Source organism: Sorex araneus, chromosome 1, assembly GCF_027595985.1.
Source record: "Sorex araneus isolate mSorAra2 chromosome 1, mSorAra2.pri, whole genome shotgun sequence".
In the NCBI taxonomy this organism is placed as follows: domain Eukaryota; kingdom Metazoa; phylum Chordata; class Mammalia; order Eulipotyphla; family Soricidae; genus Sorex; species Sorex araneus.
In genome coordinates, this window is record NC_073302.1 from 192,969,335 (window position 1) to 192,995,980 (window position 26,646).

At 65.2% G+C, this 26,646-nt stretch overlaps 1 protein-coding gene across 1 annotated transcript in view; it reads right to left on the reverse strand.

Moving 5' to 3' along the window:
* Positions 1-497: 497 nt before the first annotated feature.
* Positions 498-26,646, reverse strand: part of ADAMTS16 (ADAM metallopeptidase with thrombospondin type 1 motif 16) — a 66,736-nt gene continuing 40,587 nt past the window's right edge. Inside the window, exons 12-24 of the mRNA XM_055126792.1 lie at positions 19,278-19,373; positions 18,075-18,223; positions 17,474-17,646; positions 15,077-15,207; positions 13,517-13,640; positions 13,039-13,283; positions 10,711-10,846; positions 10,161-10,287; positions 4,782-4,983; positions 4,489-4,686; positions 3,103-3,321; positions 1,443-1,590; positions 498-737 (exon numbers count right to left, since the gene is read on the reverse strand). Of these exons, the coding sequence (XP_054982767.1) occupies positions 622-737; positions 1,443-1,590; positions 3,103-3,321; positions 4,489-4,686; positions 4,782-4,983; positions 10,161-10,287; positions 10,711-10,846; positions 13,039-13,283; positions 13,517-13,640; positions 15,077-15,207; positions 17,474-17,646; positions 18,075-18,223; positions 19,278-19,373 (2,064 nt within the window). The 3' untranslated portion in view covers positions 498-621. The remainder of the gene's footprint in view (positions 738-1,442; positions 1,591-3,102; positions 3,322-4,488; positions 4,687-4,781; positions 4,984-10,160; positions 10,288-10,710; positions 10,847-13,038; positions 13,284-13,516; positions 13,641-15,076; positions 15,208-17,473; positions 17,647-18,074; positions 18,224-19,277; positions 19,374-26,646) is intronic.

The following is a 26,646-nucleotide window of genomic DNA, read 5'->3' on the forward strand; positions in this document are numbered from 1 at the left end:
CAGGAAGAATCAGAGGCCAGAAACGTGGTGGAACAGTAGAAAAATGTTATTACAAAACTCCAGCAACTATAAATACCCAGCGGGCCACTGGGGGGCGCTGCAGCGGGGGGCGGGGGCAGCTCGGGCACTGGCGTTTCTAGAAGGATCCCTCCGCCCCGCAGGACACGCGCCAGGGGCAGCAAACGCTGTGCGGGATGGACTCTGGCCGCTGGTCCCGGATGGGGGGGGGACGGGGCAGGTGGAGGCTCCCCCAGCACCCGGGATGGAGCACGGCAGGAGCACTGAGCAAGGAGCCGTTCCCCCAGAACTGAGGCCAGCGCCTCCCTGGAGAGGCAGCCCCGGGTGGCTGCAAAGACAAATGCTCCCGAGGGCAGTGGGAGGCCCCGGAGCTGGCCCCGCCGCCGAGTGGACCAGGGGTCCGAGAGCCTGGGGGGGGGTGGGGAGGAGGGCCGGCCTGCACCGAGACTCCGGCCAGACTCTGTCCCGGGCCCTTCCTTCTCGCCACAGACTCGCAGACGCCGCGTCTCCTCTCCAGAGCAGCCCCGGCTCAGGCAGGACGGCGCCCCCCAGAGGTGTCGGGCAGGGGCTGTGCACTCCCGCGTGCGGCCGCACCGTCCCCGCTCATGCGTCAGGCCTGGAGCAGGTCCAGCAGCACTGCCGCCCGTAGGCCCGGTGGGCGCACATGCCGCGGAGGGGCACCAGCGGGCACCCGCGGGAGAGGTCTTGGCAGCGGGCACCTGGAGGGGCCAGCTCTGGGTTAGTCGGCGTCTGCCTCGGGGCCTGGGAGCCCGCTGTGTGCCTGCCCCCGGGGCCTTGAGAGCTGAGTCCCCCGTCAGTGGCAGCCCACGGACCCCTGGCCCCGAGGCCAAGGGGCCTTTGCTCACTGGGTCTCCAGGGCCCAGCTCCCCGCAGAGCTGGCCCCCTCCCTCCCCCTCTTTCCTGCCCGGCAGCTGCCTCGCCCGCCACGGGCTGTGGTGTCGGCCAAGGGCCTGGGGTCCGTCGAGAAGGGGGCTGTGTTTGGCTCGGCTTTATTTATTATTTATTTTTGCTTTTTGGGTCACACCCCGAGATGCTCAGGGGTCACTCCTGGCGGTGCTCGGGGGACCCTATGGGATGCTGGGGATGGAACCCGGGTTGGCCGCGTGCCGGGCAAATGCCCTCCCCGCTGTGCCATCACTCCAGCCCCCGACTCCGCCTCAGAGTGTTCCTTTGGGCACAGCCTCACGTACTGAGCCAGGCAGGGAAACTCTCTAGTTTCTAAGCCAGGAGGGCCCATGGGTGGGCTTGGGGGGAGCTGGGGGGAGGGGGCTCTGCCCCGCAGCCACCCCGTGGGAAGAGAGCGGGAGGGAGGGAGGGAGGGAGGGAGCACGGGCCCCAGCTGGGCTCCTGGCCAGGCCACCCACTCCTCTCCCCTCCGGGAGACCCCGGGGCCCGGAACTCACCCCTCCTCCTGGCCACGGGGCAGAAGTGCGTGTTGCAGGCCAGGGAGGCTGCGGGCCTGTGGGGCAGGGGGCAGTCGGGGGCCAGCCGGCCGCCCCGCAGGCACTGCACTGACCGCGTCCGCACGCCGCCCCCGCAGCTGGCAGAGCACTGCAGGGAGGGGAAGGGAGGGGGCGTTGGTCACCGGGCCCCGCCCCCGCCCCCCACAGCTGCAGAGTGGGAGGCACGGCTCTGGAATGTTCCGGAGTCACGGATGGTCTGATGGAGGCAGGGGCATGGGGCACGTGTGGGGGCAAGGGGGGCGCGAGGGGCGGCCCGGCTGGGCCAGGCAGGAGGAGAGGCGCCCGCTGGAACGCCGCCAGGGAGCCCTCCGGGGCTGCAGCTGGGCTGCCAAGGCCCCTCGCAGGTCCCAGGCCCCCAGGTCCCCTCTGGACGGCTGTGGAACCCCACGGGGGGGGGGGGGTCCCCGCTGGCACTGAGCTGGGCAACCCCACGGCCTCTTCTCGCGCCGCCCGCTGGGGTCCATCCCAGAGCCAGGGAGGAAGGAAGGGCACCCTCTGCCAGTCGGCCGGGTCACCCCCCAGCACGTATGGTGGCTTGAGACCAGCTGCGGACAGGAAGTCTGGCCACAGGCCCGCAAGGGACACGTAGCAAGGAACCGTCCAGGGGCAGCCAGGAAGGGGGGTGGGGGGGGGTGTGCCGGGAAGTCACAGGCTGGAGCCCCCAGGGTGAGTGGTGGGGCGGGCGGAGAGTCCCGGGGGTGTGCAGGGGGGCACACACACGGGGGGCCTCTGGGGACGTGAGGTGAGTGCAGCCTCCTCTGCAGCACCCCTCCCACTGCCCTCCCGGGGCCCTCGGTGCAGAGCCCCCTGCCCACGGCCCCCCTGCAGACGGGGTGAGCCGGGCCGCCCGGCTGCCTGACTGGCAGGTGCACAGACAGGTGGGCAGCCACGGGCATGGGCTCCGGACGTCCCCGCGTGGGGCGGAGGCTGCCTGCTTCTGTCCGGTGACGACGCATGGCCCCTGGGAGGCCAGGGGACACTGCAGGAGCGCCCCCGCCCCACCCTGCCCCGGCGTGTCACAGCAAAGTCATTTCTAGGTGTGAAGGCAGCCGGCGGGGAGCCCGTGTGGGGCAGAGTCTCGCCTGCTCCACAGCCTGGGAATCCACCTTCCCGAGCCCCCGCAGGGCCAGGACCATGGGCGGGGGGAGACCGAGCCCACCGGCCAGGCCCACTGCGGGGGCAGTGCAGAGCACGGCAGCCCCCACACGCAGGGCCCTGTGCTGGGCTGCTCACAGGGGACCCAGGGCTTGCAGACCCGCCAGGTGAAGCGTGCAGGTGGGGAGGGGCAGCACGTCAGCGGCCCCCCCCCACCCAAGCGGCATTTCTGTCAAGGGCAGCGGGGAGGCACCGGGCCCTGCGTTGTGCAGTGACGTCACCAAGGGGACCTGCTTTCCTCCTGATGGACCCGAGTCTGGGGCGGGCCGAGCCTGGCTGTGCTGTGTGGGACCCCCAGGCAACTGTGTCCGACTGCCCCTTCCCCGTGCCCAGCTGGGACCCCGGGGCAGAGTGGGACCCGGGCCTGGGGCAGTAGCGCGGGGCACGGCCACTCTGGACAAAGGGCCAGCCCTCGGCACCCCCCACCCGGGAGCCAGAGCCCTACCTGGGACCAGGGGGAGGCGAGCCAGGCGGCCTGCAAGGGCCCCCCGCCTGGGGCCGGCGCGGAGCAGGGGCCGGCGCCGCAGGCTCGCTCCAGCTCCAGGGCGGGTGGCGCCAGGGGCCCGCAGCTCTCCGCCGGCAGCTCGCGGTACTTCCCGGACACGTACTTCTCAGCACACCTGCGGACGCGCCTCTGGGTCCCCGAGCCGCAGGAGACGGAGCACTGTGAGGGGAGAGGAAAACCACGGGGCAGGCGTGGGGACAGGCCCAGGGCCCTCCGGCCGGCCTGAGCGGGCAGGCAGGGGTGACGGGCGAGCGTGCGGGTGCGCTTGTGTGTCCATGTGAGCGCGAGCCCTGCGCGTCCCCCCGGGTGCGGGCTTGTGTGTCGGTGCGTGTGGTGTGTGAGGACCAGGCCGGCCGGTGGGCTCCGGCAGGAGACCCTTCCCTGCGCTCTCAGCCCTGCACTGCCTCTGCCTGTCCATCCTGCCGAGGAATCGCCACCCAGGGGTCCCGGGGCGGGAGCGGGGGTCGGGGCCTGCGCGCTGGCAGAGGGCTGCAGTGCTCCCTCCTGGGCTCCGCCCACGGGCGCTGCTGCCGACCCCCCCCACCCCACTCCCGCGGAGCAGCTGCGGGGGCAGAGGGGCTGGCGCGGGGTCCAGGAGGAGGGCCGGGTCGGGCAGCTCACCGAGCACTGAGCCCTGGGTGCGGAGCCCCAGTGGCCGGGCATGGGTGCCCTCCCCTGCCAACACGCGCGTCTGCCATGGCCCCGCCTCCCTGCGCCAGGCTCCGGGGTGCTATCTGGAGCCCCCCAGCCCTCCCCGGGCTCGAAGCCCCTCTGCAGGGACCCTCTTATTCCGCCTCGTTTCTTTCCCTCCTGGACTCACCGGGCGACCCAGAAGAAGCTGGGGGTGACCCCTAAGGAGATGTGACAGAGACACTGAGCACTGCCCAGAGGACGGCTAAGCCTGGGGTGCAGACTCAGGAAGGGGTGCGGGAAGAGGAGTGGCATAGGAAAACCGGTGAGGACAGGCAGCCTCCGGGCACTGCTGGTGGCCACTGGGCTGGACCAGCCCCGCCCACCTGGAAATAACCCCCGCAACCCGGGACCAGCCCCGCCCACCTGGGACCAGCCCCGCCCACCTGGGATTAACCCCCGCCCACCTGGGACCAGCCCCGCCTTCTACCTGGGACCAGTACCTCCCATCTGAGGGACCAACCCCGCTCCCCTGGGAATAGCCCCGCCCACCTGGGACCACCCCCACCCACCTGGGATTAACCCCGCCCACTTGGGGACCAGTCCCGCCCACCTGGGACCAACCCCACCTTCTACCTGGGACTAACCAGGCCCACCCGGGACAAGCCCCGCCCGGGACCAGCCCCCACCTCCTACCTGGGACCAGGCGGACACCAGCCACTGCAGCTTCTTGGGCCTGGGGCAGCGTCTGCGCACACAGGGCTCCTGGGCGCTGGGCCTGGGCAGCGGGGCGCAGAGGGCGTCGGGCAGCAGCGCGTCCTCGGGCGAGGAGGGGTCGGAGCTCCTGCAGGCCACGGTCCGCTTCCGCCAGCCCTTCCCGCAGGGCCGCGAGCACTGCGCGGGAGAGCGCGGTCAGCTCTGCCAGGCAGGCGCTGCCCATGCGCCCCGGGAGGCCCCACTCCCGGTGACCCCCAGACCCCTCCGCTCACCTCTGCCCAGGGCCCGGTGCCCCAAACGGGTGGACAGCTGTGCGCCTGGCAGGCGCGTCTCCGGGAGGGCGCGGGCTGCGGACACAGGCCGGCGGGCAGCGGCTGCAGCTGGCGCTGGGCGCGGCGCGCGCAGTCCACGGCGCGGCTCTGCGTGCCCCCGCCGCACGTCCGGCTGCAGGCGCTCCAGCTCCCCAGGGACCAGCTGCAGGGCACACGGAGGTGAGGCCGGCCGGGCCGCCCAACCCCTGCAGGGGCCAGCCCCGCGTCCACCAGAGCATCTTTGCAACTGAAACTGGACACTGGTCGCCAGCCACCCTCACACACAGCGTCTTTCGGGCGATGCTCGGGGCCACTCCTGGCCCTCACTCAGGGGCCACCCCGGTACTGCTCGGGGAACCACACGGGATCGAGCCCGGGTTGGTGAATGCAAGGCCAGCGCCCTCCCTGCTGCCCTGTGGCTCCCACCCCAAACAGTGTCTGAAATGGGCACGCACTCACACCAAGTCCCGGAGTCCTGCCCTGTCCCTGGCCGCCCAGCCAGCCCCAGGCACTGAGCTGCCTCAGGAAGCTCTTGGAGAGGGTGGGGGACAGCGGGCCAGGCTCAGGACCCTGGGGGTGGGGGAGAGCGGGCTGGGCTCAGGACCCTGGGGGTGAGGGACAGCGGGCCGGGCTCAGGACCCTGGGGGTGCTGGGGGCCCTCTGCGGGGCCTGAGCGTGACGGGCATGTGGACGGGAAGTGGCGACACTGGCTTTCGAGGGTCCTTCTCCCCGCCCCCGCCCAGGTGCCCGCAGGCTGACCCTCCCGCTCCAGGGTCCCTCCAGGCTCTGGCCACTCCCCTCCCTCGGCCCCTGGCTGCCCGCCATGCCCCGCTGAGCTTGGCCAGTGGCCAGCCTTGCCCGAGGCCCGGGGGCGCGGGACGGGCAGAGCTCTGCGCCCCGCGCGCGGCTGCTGGCTGGCTGGGGCGCAGGGTCATGGGCGGTAATTAAATGTGGTGCCCCTGCGGCCAGGGTGGGTGGGGGGACCCGCGTCTCCAGAAGCCCCGCGGAGCCTCTGGGATGACTCGGGAGCAGCAGGACGTGAAGCAGAACAGTGCTCAGAGCAGGCGTGACAGAGCCAGGAGGGGAGCGACTTTGCAGCAGCGCCCGGGTGGTGTCAGGGAGAGGGAGAGGCCAAGGCCCGCCTGCGCCCTCGACAGTGTCCAGGCGCGCGCCCGGGGGCTCCTCTTCACGCGGGCTGGAGCGGGGTGTCGCTCTGTGGGCGGGGCCCCACCTCCTCCCACTGGGCTCTCGGGAGGGGCCATGGGACAGGGCAGAGCCACCCCAGAGACCCCAGCGCGGTATGGACGGCTGCATTTTCCAACCGGGTTCCAGCGCACTCCTGGGGCGGGGGCAGAGGCGATTGCTACTCTGAGGGAGCCAGGGGGGCAGCCGGCAGGGCACGCGGGGCGGCACCCTGGGCACAGGGCAGGCCCGCGGGCAGCTCCAGCCCGGCCTGGGCACTCGCGGGACTCGCTCCTCTCTGACCCTGCAGTGCTCAGGGCCCCGCCCCCCTGGAGGCCTCAGTCCTCAAGCTGTCCCGAGGCCCACTGGGCGCCCAGGGAGGGGAGGGGGCAGCCTGGGCCAGGAGGGTCTTCGCAGCAGATGGGGGCGGGGCGGGGTGAGCAGAGTGCAAGGGGCGCCCCGGGACGTCCCTCTGCTCGCTCCCCGCCCCGCGTGTGAAGGCGCCGCAGGCCCGGGCTAGCCAAGGCCGACGCTGAGACGGGGCTCGGGAGAGAGAGACCCCGACTGCCCGCGTCAGAGGCTAGCGGAAGGGCCGGATGCGGGTGGAGGAGCTCAGCGGCTGGAGTTCAGGAAGAGGCGACCCCCCTCCCCACCCCACCCCGGAAGGGCCGGGTGGGCCGTCCCTTCATGAGGCCGCCCTGGCCCCAGCCTCGGGGGCACTTCCACGTTGTCTGGCCAACACGGAGACTCCGGGCTCTGTGCAACCTGCCTGCGGGGTGCCACCCCCGAGCGTCCAGCCGGCTAAGGAGCAGGTTGCTACAGACGTCCAGCTGTGCTGCCTCGGTCACGGCCACGCATGGAGTTGGGTGCACTGAGGGGTGCGGGCCTGTCCCGGAGGTTAATGCATGCACATACGTGGATACTGATGGAGGGTAATGTATGCACACATTTGTATACTGATGAGGCTAATATATGCACATATTTGGATATGGATGGAGGTTGGTGCATGCACACATCTGGATACTGATGGAGGCTAATGTACGCACACATTCGGATGCTCAGGGAGGCTAATATATACACACATTCGGATACTGATGGAGGCTAATGTATGCACAATTGGATACAGGGAAAGGCTGACATATGCGTACATTCGGATACTGATGGAGGTTGGTGCGTGCACACATCTGGATACTGATGGACGCTACTATATGCACACATTTGTGTGCTGATGGAGGGTAATTTATGCGCGTATTTGAACCTGGTAGAGGTTAGTGCAACGCACACCTGCACAGTGATGGGGGTGATTCGTTTGGTCACAGATGGAGGGGCTCGGGGAGGGAGAAACACTCCAGCTTCTCCATGCTCTGAAGTTAAAGGCAGGGCCGCGGGTGGAGATGCTTCCCACTACCCTGTGCTGTGGGGGCCTGGGGCGGACCCTGAGGCCCAGCTGCTGGGCTGCTCCTGCCGTTTGCTCTGTGGTGTTGGCTGGAGGAGGGCAGAGGTCAGAGGCCCTCACGCAGAGCCGGCACCGAGAGAACAGAACCTGCGTTTCTGCACATCAAGCCAGAGATCTTGGCCCCAAGAGGACAGTGGGGCTTAGGGCATTCTGCGGCCCCGAGCTGCGTTCCTGACAGTGGGCCAGGCTCCTGCCCAGGCCTGAGTCCTCGGAGCACCACAGCTGAGTGCAGTGCCCTAGGTGGGGAGTCCTCAGAGCACCACAGGTGAGTGCAGTGCCCTAGGTGGGGAGTCCTCAGAGCACCATAGCCGAGTGCAGTGCCCTCTCGGGGCGGGGAATCCTCAGAGCACCACAGCCGAGTGCAGTGCCCTAGGTGGGGAGTCCTCAGAGCACCACAACCGAGTGCAGTGCCCTCTCGGGGCGGGGAGTCCTCAGAGCACCACAGCCGAGTGCAGTGCCCTCTCAGGGCGGGGAATCCTCAGAGCATCACAGTTGAGTGCAGTGCCCTCTCAGGGTGGGGGAGGGTGTCCTCAGAGCACCACAGCCGAGTGCAGTGCCCTCAGGCGGGGGAGAGAGGCGCAGAGGAGTCAGGTCACTTTCCCCATAGCACAGGTCTGCAGCTTGGCGCCAGGCCCTCGTTCCTGCATGGGTTCTACAAGGTCCCCGAGGACCACCAGGTGGCATCAGTGACAGGCCAGAGGTGAGCCGGAGCCAGTGCCACAGCCTGTGTCTGTCTGAGCGTGCAGGGCTCGGGGAGCGCCCAGCTGAGGGCTGGCCGGGTGACCTGCTGCTCTGCACGGGCGAGAGAGCGGGCACCAGCCCGTCGGCGCTCTCGGAGGGTGGGGCGGGCTCAGTGCCACCTGGCCAGAGCCACCAGGTAACTGGGACTGTCTGGCCGCGGCGTTTCTCCGGGGGCCACTTCATGAGCCCCCGGGAGGAGCCCAGAGAGCCACCGAGGGTGCAGGCCTGTGCCAGGCTCCGGGAGTGACTTCCTGCACGCACGGGTCACTGCAGCCACCCCTGAGGGACTTCCCGGGGGCAGCCCAGGGCCCCTGCTCACAAGGACACACAGTCTCATATATCCACTCACACACCACACACTCACACCCACTTATGCTCACCCCCACGCACGCATCCTCACACAGTCACACCACACAAATCATACACTCTCACATCCTCACACACACATTCACACACATCACACACTCACACCCACTTATGCCCACTTCCACACGCACACATCCTCACACACACTAACACACTCACAGTCACACACCTCACACAAGTCATACACTCTCACATCCTCACACACACATTCACACACACATTCACACTCAAAGATCACACACTCACACCCACTTATGCCCACTCCCACACGCACACATCCTCACACACTCACAGTCACCTCACACAAATCATACACTCTCACACTCTCACATCCTCACACACACATTCACACACACACATACCTCACACACACTCATACCCACTTATGCCAATCCCCACAGGCACACATCCTCACACTCACATTCACACACTCACAATCACACCCTCACCATTCCACACTCACATTCACACACTCACACACAGTCACACACCTCACAATCACACTCACACACATTCTCACACTCACACATTCACAGTCACACACCTCCCACACACTCACATCCTCACACTCACACCCACATTCATACACACATCCTCACACTCACACACAATCATTCACACACACACTCACACATCCTCACACACATTCACACACATGCACACAATCACACACATCCACACACCCTCACACACAGTCACACATGCACTCACACACCCTCACCTCTCGCGCACACGCACACACTCGCACCCCCACACTGCGTCTCCGGGGCTGGGCCCTAGGCTCTGGCTGGCCTTTGTCCCTGGGTCTCATGGGCACTTTGCAGCCCGTGGTGCTTGCTGCCCGGCCCGGCCCGCCCTGGGTGCAGGTTGGCTGTGCCGAGGGGCACGTGGGCAGCCTGGCCTCATGCCCAGGCCCCGCTGAGTGCCCGTGCAGCCTGGCCAGTCCCGTCCCAGGAAGCCCAGAGGCCCGGCCGGGGCTTCGTCAGGTGTGGACTCTGATTCGGCACACGGAGGGCCCCAGGCCCCTTCCTGCACGAGCCTGCGTCTGGGCGCGGGGAAGGGAAATGGGTAGAGAAGCCCCCGCTGGGCAGGAGGGCCCCTGGCACACCCACCCCGCAGAGTGCCCCGGGCCCACCAGCTCTCGAGTGTCACGGCTCCTCTTCAGTCTCGCACCCGGGAAGTCTCTCGTGGGAGCGGCTGGGGGCAGCTGGGGCGGGGGCAGGGCAGGAGAGGAAGCCCCAGATGGACTCGCACCCTCTCGGCCCTCGCCCGTGCCTGCCGGACGGCAGGACAGCAGGGTCCTCACCCCGCACCCTCGGCCGGGGCCGGTCCCCAGAGAGCCCAGGGAGCAGGGGACGCAGGGAGAGCTTTCAGACTCTGTGCATGGGCCGCGTCCACTGGCGGCCAGACACGGGAGGGACAGGACCACGGTGCCGTGCTGGACAGAGCGTCAGGAGCCAGTGACTCCCCGCGGGTAGGAACGACCTGCCGCTCTCGGCCGCTCGGGCCCTGGGAGACGGCGGGCGAATACCGGCAGCATCCAGACTCGGGCGCTGGGCCCTGGGAGCCCACGCAGACGCAGGCAGGCCCCTTACCTGGGGGGGCAGGCGGAGTTCCCGCAGGGCAGCACGCCCGCCGCTGGCCGCGTGGCGGGGTTGCAGAGGGATGCGTCCACCGGGGCCCTCAGGTCCTGGTAGCAGCGTTCCTGCGTGGTCAGGTGCCCTGCGTGAGGGGGACTGTCAGCAGGCAGCGGTGGGACGCGACGTCCCCGGCCCCTGCTCGCGGCCTCCTAGGGCCCAGCCCGCGGCTACCGGCTGGAAGTAGCCGTGTCCACTACGCTAGGCCGCGTCCATCGACCCCCACCTCAGAGCGAGCCCCAGCTGCCCCCGAGTGTCCCCTCTCCCTCCGGGCAGACGGGAAGCGTCAGCAGGGCACGGGCATCTGGTCCTGTCCCCGCAGGGGGCCAGAGTGCCCCACCCCGGGATCCCCCAGGCCTGGCCCCAGAATCCAGGTGAGGGAGCAGCTGAGTCCCTGCAGGCGCCCGAGGGGACTCAGGCTCTGCGGCACAGCAGCCGTGTTGGGCACAGCTCGGTCTGTCCGGCCTGCGGGCGAGGCCTGGGCGGCCCCGAGCCGGAAGGGGCTTACCTCCCCCGCAGGACACGGAGCACGCGGAGGGCACCAGGACCCAGGAGTAGCTGTGCTGGGCGCTGAGTGTCCCTCCCTGGACCCGGGGCACCGAGTACTCCCAGCCGATGCCTGGGTTTCTGCCCTGGAGCAGCAGCTGCAGGAGAAGGAGGAGAGAGAGGGGCCGAGAGACAGCACAGCGGGGAGGGCGTTCGCCTTGCACGAGGCTGACGTGGGTTCAATTCCCACCATCCCATATGGTCCCCTGAGCACTGCCAGGAGTAATTCCTGAGTGCAGAGCCAGGAGTAACCCCTGAACATCGCTGCCGGGTGTGACCCAACAAACAAACAACAAAAAAAAAAAAAAAAGAAGGAAGAGAGAGCAGATGGGGGCAGGGGGTGGTACTGAGACGCACCGAAAGACAATCATGATGCAGGTTTGTAAGTCTGTAACTATCTCATGGTGATTCATGAAAAAAAATTAAAATAAAATAAAAGATAAGCAAAAGGGACGACGTTACATTAAGAGGTTTCTTCACCCCAGAGGAACATGGTGACCAGAACACAAGGACAGCCACAGACTGGGAGGAATTATTTGCCCGTCACTCATCCAATAAAGGGTTAATATCCAAGATACATAAAGCACTGATTAAAAAATGGAAAAATGAATTCTAACTACACATAATATGACTTCGGAAGTTACATATACACAAGCACAGTATTTTCAGTAGAAATAGTTAATTTTGCCAAAGTGATACACTGACATCTTTGGCGTCCTGTGTGACGAGGCTGTCTGCAGCAACTGTGGATTTCTGGCTTTTGTATTTGTACTTCCATATAAATAAACAAAGTCACAAACAAATGACCACCCCTCACCGTGTCCTTGGGGGCCCTGCCATCACGGACCCCGGCTTCCTCATCAGGCCCGAGCCCCCACTGGACATGAACAGTCTAGAACAACGTGTAGGTGTGGACTCGCGTGTGGGCACGTGGGAAAGTGTTCTGAGACCTCCAGAGACGGCCTTCTGTGTCTGACAGACCCTGCCCATCCCCCCGGGCGCGGGGTCCCTGTTCAGTCTTCCCCGCGTGGGTGGACGGGGCTGGAGCCCTGTCTCCCTTCTAGCACGTTCCCCGGCGCCTGCCTGGCTGCAGAGTCGCGAGGCGGAGCCTGCCCTGGGAACTGAGGCGCCCACTTGCAGCTCGCGAGCTGTCCCAGCCCGGGCCTGGTCATCCACAGGACAGTGCCCACTCACACTGGGTCCAGCCGCCCTGGGCTGCCCTGGCCACGCACTCGCCCCAGGACATGCTGCCGCTTCTCCCACGCCAGGCCCCCGTCCACCTCAGGAGCGTCCACGCCAAGGGTGGGAGGAAGGAGCCAGCTTTGTCCCTTGGGGTGGGGCAGCGTTTGGGTTGGGGCGTGGGAGGGTCACCCCGGGAGACTCCAGAGGAGGGTTGGGAGGAGTTCGTCTGCGCGGGAGCCATGGGCTGGCGGGCACCTTGGCACCACACACTTCCCTCCCTGTGCTCAGAAGGCCCCGGGCCACACCGCAGGGCTGTCCCACACGGGGGGGTGGGACGGGAGGGGGTACGCGCAGCCCGACCAGGCCCTGCAGAGGGCATTTGCTGAGGGCATTTGGGGTCATGCCACAGGCTTCACAGGGCACGTCCCGCCCGATCGCCCAGCCCCAGGCGCCCACGCCGGCGGTCCAGGGGGAGCTAGAGCAGTTGCTCCACGTGGGTGACCCCCTAGGGTGTCACCGACTGGGGAGGGGGAGCGACTAGGGGCCTGGGACCGTCATTTGTAAATCAGGTCGGGCGCGGACAGAAGAACAGAGAGGGGAGCGCGTGGGCAGAGGGTGGAGAGCAGAGGAGGGGGGTCTCGGGGGATGGCAACGGGGCTGCCCTGGAGGACGCAGCGGAGCCGCCAGGTGCAGAGCTGAGCCGAGAGGCCCTCGGGGCCGGTGCCGCGCTGACCCGGGGCAGGGGCAGCCTGCCGTGACGTGAGGGGGCACGCCTGGCCGTGGCTCTCGCCTGCTCCCCGTCCCCGCGGCCCGGGGGATGCTGATTCCCGCCAGGCAGCCCCAAACGGGGCCCCAGCCCCCCTGCCATCACCGTCCTGGCACTCACAGAAGGGGCTCGTGAGAGCACTGCAGAGGGAGCTGAGACCAGCGTTGGCGGGGAAGCGAGTGCGAATCTGCTCACGTGAGTTTGGAGCCGGAGAGTGATGCAGCCACGCTCTGATCTGCCCGCCTGTGCGCCAGCGGGGTTGGCTTCCGAGACGCCAACTGTGAGGAAGTGCCCACCCCCGCCCGGTGCCCGCCAGGTCAGCCAACCCTTGGAGACGCTCACCTCCACTATCAGCGTCTCGTTGGTCGGCCCCGGGGCGCTCAAGCTCTCTGGCCCCCCGCGGGGCCTCCCGTAGTCAAAGGTCGTGCCCGCAAACGTGTAGCGGCCAGGCCAGGCCAGCGCCCAGTGCCCGTTGAGGTGGTACCCGTGGCGGGCACTGCGCACGGCCAGGGAAGAGCTGGAGGCGTTCAGCCCGTAGACGCGGATGCTCCGGGCGCCTGCAGGGATCTCCAGCACCTGCGAGTACTCTGGGGGGGTGGGGGGGGGCTGCAGGGAGCACTCGGCACGGCGCACTCCAGCCCCCGCACCCAGGAGCCTGGTGAGCAGCCACAGGAACCCTGTGAGGAACTTCAGGGGCCACTGGGCGGGGCCCTCGCTTCCTCAGACCGCTCATCCCTGCGGCCTTGCCATCGTTCCCGCAGCTTTCCCGAGAGGGGGCAGGGTCGCGGCCCCCCGCACCCCCACTCGCGCCCACACTCACCGTGCTCACGCGGCTGCTCAGCGTAGAGACCCCTGTGTGTCGTGCACCCCGAGTTATCTCCCTTGCACACGCCACAAGCGTCCTCCACAGCGTCGGACCCCAGCACGTGGTCGCAGCCCACTCTCTGGGCCCGGGGGGTCAGCGCATTCGTGGGAGAGAAGAGAAGACGGCCAGCTCTCACATCGAGGAGACGCCTCCTCCCTCCCCAGTGACAAGGGCGCCGGGGACAGGGAGCCAGGCAGGGCCGCCAGCCCCAGCCGGGAGCACTGACATGCGGAGCCCCAGGGGAATGGCAGGGCTGAGGGATGGCATCGGGCTGGGGGCGCTGAGCTGCAGCCATACGGGCCACTGGGAAGGTCACTGTGTCCCTGAGGGACAGACACGCGCCGTGGCCGCAAGGAGCTGACTGGGGGCTGGACGTTATTTGGAAGGAGCGTGAGCCTGAGCTGTGTGCGAATCCTCGAGCTTCTTGGAACTTCCCTGAGCTGCTGCCACCCCCGCACCCCCGACTAAGGATGGAGTCGGTGCGTGGGAAAACCTTCCTGAGAGATGGACTGGTCACATCCGGCAGAGCCGCTCGGAAAGGCCTTCGGACCAGAGGGAGCCCGTTCATAGAACACGGGCACGGGCCCGGGCTCGGCCAAAACTCGACGGGGCTCTGCGAGCGTGCAGAGAGCTCCGGGCAAAGGGCGCGGCCAGGCCTGGCCACGGAGCAGAGGCCGGCCAGCTCATGTTGGGGTCAGTCAACCGTGTGGTCACTCGGCGTTTTGAATGACACAGGTCCCTGGGGTTGAGTGTCTCTGACACTTAGGGAAACAAAAGCTCAATGAGCAGGTAAAGCTCCAGCCAATCATTAACGTGGACCCAGAACGGAGCATGTGACGGCTGAAAGACGCCCCAGCAGAATATTCTAGTCTGTTGGTGTGCCCGGAGGCCTGTCTCAGGGGTCCCGGGGGGTCGCTTGGAGTGGGCGGGTCTCTGAGGTGCAGACCGGGAGCAGCTCCTTCCTCGGGGCCCGTGGGCCGTGGCTGGCTCAGCACCTGGGCCTCATGCCTGCATCTCAACTCTCCCCAGCCCAACCCTCACCCCTCCCCGCCACAGGTGCCGGGTGCCCCGTCCTGCGCCTGTCCTGGGCATGGCGCCTCACGCCGAATTCGGTCCCCTGGAAACGAGGGTGAAGCCCCCGCTGGCCCCTGTGCAGTGCACGGGCCGTTCCGAGCCTCTTTCTCGCCCCCACCCGCCCCGCCCCTGCCTCCCGCCGGCTCTCACGGCCTCTCCTGCAAACCCAGCTCTCTCGCACCCTGCACCCTGCGCTCTGCTCACCCGACACCCCTCTTCAGCGCACCCTTTCAGAGCCTCCTCCCAGCCCCCAGCTCGGTCCTCAGCCCACCTGCCACCCTTCCACCGCACCCACACTCCATGCCTCCCCCACCCCAGGCGGGGCTGGCTGGGGAAGGGCTGCAGACAGCACCTGCCCCTCGCCCCCGCCCCTCCCAGGGCAGCCGGCACCTAGCAGACCCTCTGGGGGTGTGGGGTGAGTGAAGGGACAACCGGTCTTACCTCACACCTCCCGTCCACGCACACGTCACGGCGACCCTCCGAGCAGGGGGTCCCGTCTTTAACCTTATTTGACATCGAAAGGAAGAAATCAAATCCTTCTGCGATGCAGTAGAGCTTGCATGAGTCCTGATCTTAAAAGAAACACACAAGCACAAATAAGAATGATACTCAAGGGCTGGAGCGATAGCACAGCAGGGAGGGCGTTTGCCTTGCATGTGGCCAACCCGGGTTCGATTCCCAGCCCCATAAGGTCCCTCGAGCACAGACAGGAGTAACCCCTGAGCATCACTGGGTGTGACCCAAAAAGCAAAAGCAAAAAAAAATGATACTCAAACGCCAGTCGTTTTTGCTCTAAATTTTAGTACTTTTCCCCTTTCTGCTCATAAATTAACTCCCACAGAAATAAAATATTGCGAAGACATTTTTCATGGCCACCTCATGCTGCTCTATCTTTACCTGTCATTCTGTCATCTTCATGACGTTCAAGCTCTACTAGGAATTTTGACTGTCATGTTCTTTCCTCTAAACTCTCCGTGTGGAGGCTGGAGAGTTATTATACAAATATTCATTAAGTATCTGCTGATTCCAAATATAACTTCTTTACTGTATAGCTATCTCATGGTCTAGAGCATTTTGTAAGGAGAGGTAAAGTTATCACAAAGATCAGTCAATAAAAATCATCACATTTCTTAATCATTTATAAATCTGGTAAAATACATAATATTATAAAACTCATAAAAATAATATTTGATAAAACATGTAGTGTAGAGGAACTGATTTTAGTTTTAGGTGAAATAGCCAAAGTTTTCTATAAATATTATGAATTGTCAAAAATGGGGGGCTGGAACGATAGCACAGCAGGTAGGGCATTTGCCTTGCAAGTAGTTGACCTGGGTTCGATTCCTCTGCTCCCCTCGGAGAGCCTGGCAAGCTACCGAGAGTATCCTGCCTGCACGGCAGAGCCTGACAAGCTACCTGTGGCGTATTCAATACACCAAAAACAGTAACAACAAGTCCCACGATGGAGACGTCATTGGTGCCCACTCGAGCAATCAAACAACAGGATGACAGTGACAGTGACAGTCAAAAATGGGCTGGGGGCAGGGACTACTTGTGTCCTCATGTACCTAAGAGCCGAGAGGTTATATTCACTCTCCAGATGACCCTTGCCAGAAACCTATGGGCTCAATGAGCTCCTGTGGGAACTTCGTTTCCTTTAGTTCTTTTCAAGCTGACCCAGGAAAGCTCCAATGATGAAACTTTGCCTTAGTGCATTTTCTTGGCATCACACTTGTCCACACTTATTTTCTGTCTTGTGAGGGACAGACACCAATAGCATGACTGTAAGAATCAAACTTGGCCTGAGGCTCTGTGAAGGATGCATTTAATTACTGATGACCGCCAGAGTCAGGAATAGAGCCCATGGTTTGGACCCATTTCAACACCAATGTTTCCTTCTTGTCCCCTTCTCTTGGGTAGAATTTTACTGAATTTAGGATAAAAACATGTCCCAAAATGCTTTGTGTGAAATTTGTGATTTTCCTTCCAGAATTCACTGGCTTCATGGAATGCTCCCATGAGAACAGCCCATTTTGGGGGACAATTAAATGTGTTTTAGGTGAACGAGGCCAACTTGGCTACTCGATGGACCTACTTCTCAAGCACGGCTCGGACAGTAGTCTCGGCCTCACAGAGTAAGACACGTGGGTGCCTTTCCGTCTATCTACAAGGCATGCCACTTTTTTTTAATTTTTAATTAATTTATTTATTTTTGCTTTTTGGGTCACACCCGGCGATGCACAGGGGTTACTCCTGGTTCTACACTCAGGAATTACTCCTGGCAGTGCTCAGGGGACCATATGGGATGCTGGGATTCGAACCCGGGTTGGCCGCGTGCAAGGCAAATGCCCTCCCCGCTGTGCTATCGCTCCAGCCCCGGCATGCCACTTTTTATGTAGTAAGATCCAGTGGTGAGACTCCTAAGGATCACCCAGATTCCTCTGTAGAGCTGAGCCTTCCTAGGGAGAAGCCACCCCTGGGTGTAGAGTCCTGCTCAGAACCTTCTGGATAGAGCTTGCTAGAAAGTCTCGACTTCCCAGGAGGCACCCAGGGCTTTCCTTCACTCTCGGGTGAGTTAAGTCTTCAGCTGATGGCTGAGCATTTGGGATGAAAATTTGTGATCAATGGGTGACTTCCGGTGCGACATCCACGGGGCGTGTGTGTCCGTCTCGGTGGTCCAGACTGACCCTCGGCCAGCTGTGTCCAGGGAGAATTCCCGCGTGGAGGTGGCGAGAACCAGAGTCCCCAGGGGTCAATCTGGACAGTGGCTTCCCAGGCAGCCTCTGGTCCCGGACACCGGCCCGGCCCGGCGCCCGGGGGTGGCGCTGGCAGACTCACCTGGCACCTGGGTGTAGGGCTTCCACCTGTAGCGCCACCCCCGGAACTGCCTCCTGTCGTGCTCTGCACACTGCAGGGCCCGGAAGTCGGCGCTGCCCGGGGGGCAGGGCTCACGGTTGCAGAGCGCCAGGGCCCGGGACGCGCCCTCGCAGGGCTTCCCTCCGGGAGACGGCCTGCGACGTGGGGCGGGTGTGAGCTCGAGGCCCCTGGGAGGACCTGCGGGGCCTGCCCACTCCCCAGGGGCCACGTGTGCCGAGGTGGCCCTGATCGAGCTGCCTCTGAAGCAGACACGGGCGGAAAGGCCCTACTGCCACCCCAGGGCGACGCACCCACGCCGGGCTCCCAGCAGGGGGCCGTGCGCACACCGCGCGTGGGCAGGGTGGCCGGAGCCGCGGGGAGCGAGTCCCCCCAGGGCAGCGCTAGTCTCAGCCTGCTCGTCCTTCCTGCGGACTCACTGCGAAGCCTCAGGCCCCAGCGCCGGACACGCCGGACACGGCCGAAGGGGCTGCAGTGCCGCGCTGGGCGGGGCTCAGGGGTCGGGGTCCCCGGCAGTCCCGGAAGGTCGGGGAGCAGCAGGGCCCGGGGCGGGTGGGGTACGCACCTGGGGTTCGAGCAGAGGCGGTCTCTGTGAGAGACGCCCCCTCCGCAGGTCCTGGAGCAGGGCGACCAGGGGGACCAGGGGGACCAGTGGCCGTGGGCAGGCCGGGGGCCCCCACCACCGCGCTTCACGCACTGCCCACCTCGGCACCACTGCGGAGGGAAGGGACACGCTGGCGTGACCGACCGCAGGCTCGGGAAACAGCCGCACGCCCGGGGCTGCTCCCCGCCCGAGGGCCCGGGGCAGGGGGCATTCCAGCACGAAACTGAGAAAATTCACTTTGAGACTCTGAAAGGGAAGCGCTGGGCGCAGTCCTAGGGTACGCGTGGAGACGTCCCACACACACGCATGGCATACAAGTACCCACACATGCAGATGCAGAGAGAAGCACACGCGTGCTTACCCGCACACACGCGTGCGCAATCCCCGCCCTGCAGTAGCAGGAGGTGGAGATGCACACTGAGCAGTCGATGCCCGCCCGTCCCGGGGCACCGCAGGGGAGGCGAGAAATGACCTTTGGGCCCCACAGCCCCTCCCCACGGCCAAAGTAGAGGTGCTGAGCGCTCGGCCCTCCGGCTGGGAACCGTGTGGCTCTCACGCTGCAGCCCGGGGGGCTGAACCCCAGGAAGCAGGACCAGCTGGGCGTACCGGGACACACCATCTCTCGTACGTGGGGCACCAGTAATGACACTTCCACTCTTAGCCTGCTTGGCATCAGACAGCGGCCCCGGCAGCGGGAGAGACAGTGACTGCTCGGTCCGGAGAGGAGTGCGAAGGCGGCCCGGGGCGCGTCTCAGCAGTGGCTGAGGGTTCCAGGTCCCCCTGTGAAACAGCCACCGGCTGTCCCTGCTTCCAGCTGATGCCTCAGTCACAGCGTCAGACGGAAAGGGGCTTGCCTCCGAGTGCCAGTGTGAGGGACCCTGCTCTGCGCCTGGGGCTGCACGCGCTCCTGCTTAGGAAGGAGCGCGATGAAAAGTGCTCGTGGGACAGGAGGGAGAGTCCCGAGCTGGCGTTGCGTGCAGCTGACCGGGTTCGACCCCTGACACCACACACGGTCCCTGGGCACCGTCAGGAGTGATCCCTGAGCGCAGAGCGAGGAGTGGTCCCTAAGCACTGCCAGGTGTGGCCCCCAAACAAAGAAAAGTTTCAGGGCCAGGAGGAGGGAGCCGGAGTCAGGAGGAGTCGCCCCGGCGAGCAGCCTCTTACCATGCCGTGCCCGCAGCTGGTGCCCTCTGCCGCGGGCATGGACTTCGTCTCACACTTCCTTCCAGTCCGATGGCACCACAGGGCCTTGCAGATGTCCTAAAGGGGAGGAGGCAACAGTCTCAGGCCACGGTCCCCGTTATCTGTGATAAAACTGTTCCCCACCCCTGCGAAGGGCACAGACGACCCTCTGCTGAACCCAAAGCCCCCACCACGGTGCGGGGAGAGCTGGGGGGGGGGCGCCCCTGCTCTGCCACCGACTCGCTTCCTGTATGCTCTTGGGACTTGTTCATCATAAGCCCAGCAAAATTACATTTTGCAAATGAAAAAGTAGAGTTTGCTCAGTGTAAATGTTCAAAAATGATATAACATTAAAGAGGCAAATAATGAAACTTCACATTGAATAAGCTAGGCTTCCCTCCCCTTGATGACCTGTTCTACTCTGAATCTTCAGTTTTAACGTTAAAGATAATTCTGAAAGCTTATGGTTTATATCCCTATTCATGTGGCCATTTGTCCGTACACACACACAGACACACACACACGTACACATCCCAACCATCTATGTATACCACCAGCATCCGTTCATACATCCATATGCTTGCCTATTCACCCACTAATCCATCCACACACTCACCCACATACCCATTCATCCACTAATCCATCCACACATGCATGCTTCTATCTCCCCATTTATGCACCTACTTGTCCATCCACCCATCCATCCACCCATCCATCCACCCATCCATCCATCCTTCCATCCATCCATCCATCCATCTATTCATCTGTCCGTCCGTCCGTCCGTCCATCCATCCATGCATCTATCCATCCTTGCACAATCCTCAAACCTTTGATGGTGAAACTGAGTATGCAGGTATGTTGCTGGACAGGAAGTTTCTAGAAAGCATGACTCAGCCCTGCCCTGTCGGTGATGGTCTTTGAGGGGAAACGTTGCCTTGGATCACCTTCTGGTGCCCACAGGAAGAGGTACTCTGAGTAGGAAAGACTGGAGAGCATGGTGAGCCCGCCAGAGGAGAAAGGCTTTTCCTCACAGACCCAGGAAGGAGCCACAAAAGAAGTGAGGAGGAAGCCTGAGGCCGGTGGGGATGGACTCCGACAAGGCCCAGGGCACGCTACAAAGCACTTCCCAGCCTGAGCCCGAAGGAGCTTCTCGAGTGTTGTTTCAGGCTCAGCCGCAGTCATGAAACTCTCCTGAACAGTCTGCGTGGCTCCTGAGCTTTTGAATCAGGGCTGCATTACCCTCAGGAAACAACACAGTTCCTGGGTCACCCGGTCCGTGGAGATCAGACGCCCCTCAGAGCGTGAGCTGGGCGGAAAGGTGCTGTTGCCTAGATCCCTGGGGCAAGAGGTGGGTGCGGAGGGCTGGAAGGGGCCCTCGTTACCGCGATACCCACTGATGCACCGTGAGGAATGGGATTTCAAGCCTTTTCCCTCCGTGTAATGGTCACAGAGTTTGAAGTCAGGCTTATTTGTTAAGACCAGTCTTCCGCTTCTTCCTGCCTGCGTCGCTCTCATCATGAATCAGTCGGCTTTGGGGAGGTTGGCGGTCAGAGCGGGCTCTGTGTGCGTCTGTGGACCGTGGCTTGAGGATTCCCACGCTCTGTGCTCAGCTGGCCACCGTTGTCTCTCCTGCACGCGTTGGTGCCGGCACTGCCGTTCGTGTCACGGGAACCGCAGTGACAGTGTGAGCCCCGTGTCTGTGCTGGTGCCGCTGCAGTCGCACTCGGGGCCTCCAGGGACAGCTGGGGCTGGCCCTGGGCTGGAGACGGCCCCTCCCACTCAAGCACGCGCCAACCAGAGGAAGGCGAGCCCCAGACCGTGGGGGCCAGAGAGGCGTCTGGGGATGGGCGTGGGAGACGGTCAGGGGCCAGTCGTGCCTCTCCTGGACGCTGTCGTCCCGGGCTACACTCAGCTCCTGCCGAGACACCCTCCAGGCTCTGCGGGGGCAGTGTGGGGTGAGCACTGCCGGGAGGAGCAAGGTGGGACACAGCCGCTGCACGGAGGGCGGGGTGACTCAGCCCGAGACGAAGGAGCCGCACTGAGCAGGGGCAGGGGTGTGTGCATGCAGGGGTGAGTGGGAGAGAGGGAGGTGTCCTTCCCCCAGAACCACACGGTCATTTGAGCACTAAAGGGGCCACTCCTCGTGGGCCCGACTCACCCCTCCCAAAGACTCGCCTAAGGTAACGTTAGGAGGCCCCTAGCATGGAGCACGTGAGATTCGGACCCCGGCAATCAGAGTGCTCCTAGAGCTTTCTCGAGTCTGGGGCAACCCCCAGCGGAGCAAAGAATACACAGAGGGAGCCGTCAGAGGGGGCGTGGGGGCTCCTGAGGGGTGAGGGGCGGGTCCCAGGAGACCCGGGACAGGCTGCCCTGATGCAGCACGGCTGCAGTGGCGGGTCCCCCCCCCCCTCAGGCCTGGCCGAGACAGCCTCCCCTCCCCCCTCAGCCTAATCCCCCCACAGCCCGGCCCCCTCAGCCTGGCCCCACCACAGCCCGGCCCCCGCCCCTGCGCCCCCAGCGTGGCCTAGCCTGGTGCTTCCAGCTGGTCCTTCCCGCCCGGTCTCACACCTCCCGACAGAAACTTGCCACCGAGTGAGCGGAGCGGAGAAACCCCAGAATTGGTGCTCAGACTGTGGCCGAGCAGGAGAGTGGTGGGGCAGTGTGGGGTGAGCACTGTGGGGTGAGCACTGCCTGGAGGGGCCAGGTGGGGGCACAGCTGGTGCTCGGAGGTGGGGCGACTCAAACCCGTGACTCACAGGCCCGTTTCCCCTGGGCCTAAGTGTTCGCCATTGGGTCAAACCGAGATGCTTTTGCCTGGAACACAAGTGGAAATTCTGGTGCTTAAAAGGCTTAGAAGGAAAATGAAATCTAGCCGCAGCCTCGCCCCAGAGCCTCTGCGGCCCCGCCCGCCTCCTTCCGTCCCGGAGCCTCTCAGCTCCCTGGACAGCAGCAGGAACTGCACGGAGGCTCTGCGGCTGCAGGCGGTTCCCGCTTAGAGACACATCGGACCTCTCTGGGAACGAAGACCCTGGCAGACAGAGGCTGGACGGCCTGGGCTGAGCGGAACCAGGGCCTGGCCCAGTGGGGGCGGGGAGTCCCCGCCGGGCTGAGGGTGCTCAGGAGTCACCTTTCAAAGCGTTGCGCTGGCTGGGTCCTGGGCAGGGCAGGGCAGGCGGCTCCGCCCTAGGGACGGAGGGAAGCATGGGGGAGGCCTCCCTGCCCCCCGTCCTGTGTCCTGTTCTCTAACCTAAGGCAGCGTCACAGAGAAGCAGGTGGAGGGGGGAGGTGGGGGGGAGCTCAGCACCGTCCCTGAGAACCCAGGAGACACCTCCAGATGGCAGCTCAGCGCCCAGACTTCCCCGGGGGTGGCCGTGCTCAGGGCACGCTTCAGGGATGGGGGGTCTGATGGGGGGATTCGCTCCCAGCGCTGCCCTTGCGGCCCAGATCACAGCTGTCTGTGCACGAGGCGCCGTGGAGGGCCGTGCTCGCACACACGCGTGGCACTCGCGCTGGCGTCCAGGTGGTGTCTGCTGACCGCCTCTGCTTCCCCTCCTCTGAGCCTCCTAGACCAGGGTCCGAGGGAGCGGAAGGGCCCCCAAGGCAACAAACGGCTCAGGGCACGGCACGGAGGCGGGGAGACGCTGCCCAGGACACGACTCTCCGAAGTCGCAGAACCAGGGAGGGCCTCGCGTGGCGACAGAGAGCGCCGGGATGGCTGGGGAGGGGACGCGGCTGTGTCCATTGCAGCCCTCCACACAGCCCCGGGCTGGGAACAACGCAGGCGCCCAGGAGCAGACGGCTGGGCAGGAAACCACGGCACGATGGAACACTCGCGGCAAGGGAAGGCGCCGTCCCCTCCCCCACGCTCGTACACGGCTACGCCCGGCGAGCATCCCGCAGAGTGACGGCCATCCGGGAGGAGGGGACAGGCACAGAGGGGTCTCTCCTGTGGGAGGGCGGGGATGACGGACGCCCACGGCCACAGACCTGAGGTCTGGGCCCCAGAAGGGAGGAGTAGGTGGGCCGGGGCGGGGCTGGGGGAGCACCCGGCGAGGGTGTGGGGCCGGAGTGCTCTATGCACGGACCCAGCAGCACCACAGTCGGACAGATCTGTAGACGACAGTGCGCGCCTGACACAGAGAAGGGCGGGCAGGCGACCTCCCGGTGTTCCGGAAAACGCCATGAGTGGGCGGTGACGGTGACGTGGGTCCGACCCTGTTGGCCCTCTCCAGGCCCTCGTGGGTGCACGCGCCCTGTGACGAGCGCCCCAACAGCCAGCCTGAGGGCCGGCCTCGCCGTGGCCCTGGGCAGGGCACAGGGACTGTCTGGCCGTGTGTTCGGGGACACTGGGACGCTCCTTAGCAGCCGCCCTGGGCCCGATCACCCCCGCTGGGCGCCTGCGAGTGAGGAGTGAGGTCGTGGGTGCCCCGTGGCTCTCGTCACAGTGCAGGTGCCCCAGCCGGGGGGGCACGAGTGCGTCACCTGCCGATAGCCAGAGCTGCCCGCAGCTGCCTGCAGGCCCATGGCGGACACGGCCGAGCACTGGGGAACGAGCGGAAGGGACGAGCTGGACGGTGCCTCAATGGGGGAAACGTCCTGCCCGGCGTCCTCTCTGGAGCTGAGGGCGGGGTCCTGCCCAGGGAAGGGGCCCACGCGGGGCCGTGGGGAGGCTCCAGCCCTGTCCCCGCTGCCGGTGAGACCGGTGCTGGCACTTCTGGAGGAGAGGCCGTCAGTCGCGGAGGGGCACTCCCAGGGCCTCGGAAACGGGGTGGCTCCACCCGCAGTGCTCAGGGCATGCTCCTGGCTCTGTGCTCAGGACTCCCGGTGGGGCTCAGGGGACACGCGAGGTGCGGGGTGGAGCCCAGGCTGACTGAGGCAAGGGACGCGAGTGTCCACGCGGCACTGGCTCTCAGCTCCCGGAGACGGATCCAGACACTTTCCCTCTTGATTTTCTGACAAACTAGGACATGAGGAACCTCAGGAATAGTTCGGGGTCCTTTCCCGGGTAGGCTAGGGCAGGCCCCGACGCTCCGTTTCCCCGCCCCGGAGAGCCCTCTGGCCTCTGTGGACGGGAGGACGTGTGGGCCCTGCCAGCGGCCTCTGCGGGACTTGATTCCTCTGTGGACTCAGTGCTCGGCAGCCCCAGGCCGGCCACTGGCCCACAGGAACCTCCAGCGGAGGGAGAGGGGTCAGTGCTGACTCCCGACCAGGGAGAAAACGCAGCAATTCAGCCCTCTCTCACCCAGCCCTCAGGGTGCCTCAGCCTCTCTCACCCAGCCCTCAGGGCGTCTCAACCCTCTCTCACCCAGCCCTCAGGGCACCTCAGCTCTCTCTCACCCAGCCCTCAGGGCGCCTCAGCCCTCTCTCACCCAGCCCTCAGGGCGCCTCAGCTTCTCTCACCCAGCCCTCAGGGCGCCTCAGCCTCTCTCACACGAGCCCTCAGGGTGCCTCAGAGTCTCTCACCCAGCCCTCAGGGCGCCTCAGCCTCTCTCACCCAGCCCTCAGGGCGTCTCAACCCTCTCTCACCCAGCCCTCAGGGCACCTCAGCTCTCTCTCACCCAGCCCTCAGGGCGCCTCAGCCCTCTCTCACCCAGCCCTCAGGGCGCCTCAGCTTCTCTCACCCAGCCCTCAGGGCGCCTCAGCCTCTCTCACACGAGCCCTCAGGGTGCCTCAGAGTCTCTCACCCAGCCCTCAGGGCGTCTCAGCCCTCTCTCACCCAGCCCTTGGGGCGCCTCAGCCTCTCTCAACCAGCCCTCGGGGCGCCTCAGCCTCTCTCACCCAGCCCTCGGGGTGCCTCAGCCTCTCTCACCCAGCCCTCGGGGCGCTTCAGCCTCTCTCAACCAGCCCTCAGGGCGCCTCAGCCTCTCTCACCCAGCCCTCGGGGTGCCTCAGCCTCTCTCACCCAGCCCTCGGGGCGCTTCAGCCTCTCTCACCCAGCCCTCAGGGCGCCTCAGCCCTCTCCACCCAGCCCTCAGGGCGCCTCAGCCTCTCTCACCCAGCCCTCAGGGCGCCTCAGCCCTCTCTCACCCAGCTCTCAGGGTGCCTCAGCCTCTCTCACCCAGCCCTCAGGGTGCCTCAGCCTCTCTCACACGAGCCCTCAGGGCGCCTCAGCCTCTCTCACCCAGCCCTCGGGGCGCCTCAGCCCTCTCTCACCCAGCCCTCAGGGCGCCTCAGCAGTTCTCTCTCACCCAGCCCTCAGGGTGCCTCAGCAGTTCTCTCTCACCCAGCCCTCAGGGCGCCTCAGCTCTCTCTCACCCAGCCCTCAGGGCGCCTCAGCCTCTCTCACCCAGCCCTCAGGGCGCCTCAGCCTCTCTCACCCAGCCCTCGGGGCGCCTCAGCCCTCTCTCACCCAGCCCTCAGGGCGCCTCAGCCTCTCTCACCCAGCCCTCAGGGCGCCTCAGCCTCTCTCACCCAGCCCTCAGGGTGCCTCAGCCTCTCTCACCCAGACCTCAGGGCGCCTCAGCCTCTCTCACCCAGACCTCAGGGCGCCTCAGCCTCTCTCACCCAGCCCTCGGGGTGCCTCAGCCCTCTCTCACCCAGCCTTCGGGGTGCCTCAGCCTCTCTCACCCAGACCTCAGGGTGCCTCAGCCTCTCTCACCCAGACCTCAGGGCGCCTAGACTCTCTTACCCAGCCCTCAGGGCGTCTCAGCCCTCTCTCACCCAGCCCTCAGGGCGCCTTAGCCCTCTCTCACCCAGCCCTCAGGGCGCCTCAGCCTCTCTCACCCAGCCCTCAGGGCGCCTCAGCCTCTCTCACCCAGCCCTCAGGGCACCTCAGCCGAGTCTCTCACCCAGCCCTCAGGGCGCCTCAGCCTCTCTCACCCAGCCCTCAGGGCGTCTCAGCCCTCTCTCACCCAGCCCTCAGGGGGGCCTCAGCTCTCTCTCACCCAGCCCTCAGGGCGCCTCAGCCTCTCTCACCCAGCCCTCGGGGCACCTCAGCCGAGTCTCTCACCCAGCCTTCGGGGCGCCTCAGCCCTCTCTCACCCAGCCCTCAGGGTGCCTCAGCCTCTCTCACCCAGCCCTCAGGGCGCCTCAGCCTCTCTCACCCAGCCCTCGGGGTGCCTCAGCCTCTCTCACCCAGCCCTCAGGGCGCCTCAGCCTCTCTCACCCAGCCCTCGGGGTGCCTCACCTCTCTCACCCAGCCCTCGGGGTGCCTCAGCCTCTCTCATCCAGCCCTCGGGGCGCCTCAGCCTCTCTCACCCAGCCCTCAAGGCACCTCAGCCTCTCTCACCCAGCCCTCAGGTTCCTCAGCCCTCTCTCACCCAGCCCTCAGGCGCCTCAGCCCTCTCTCATGCCAACACACAGTTCTCCTGAGAGGAAGCGCTCACAGTCCCTCTGCCCAACGGCGCAGAGC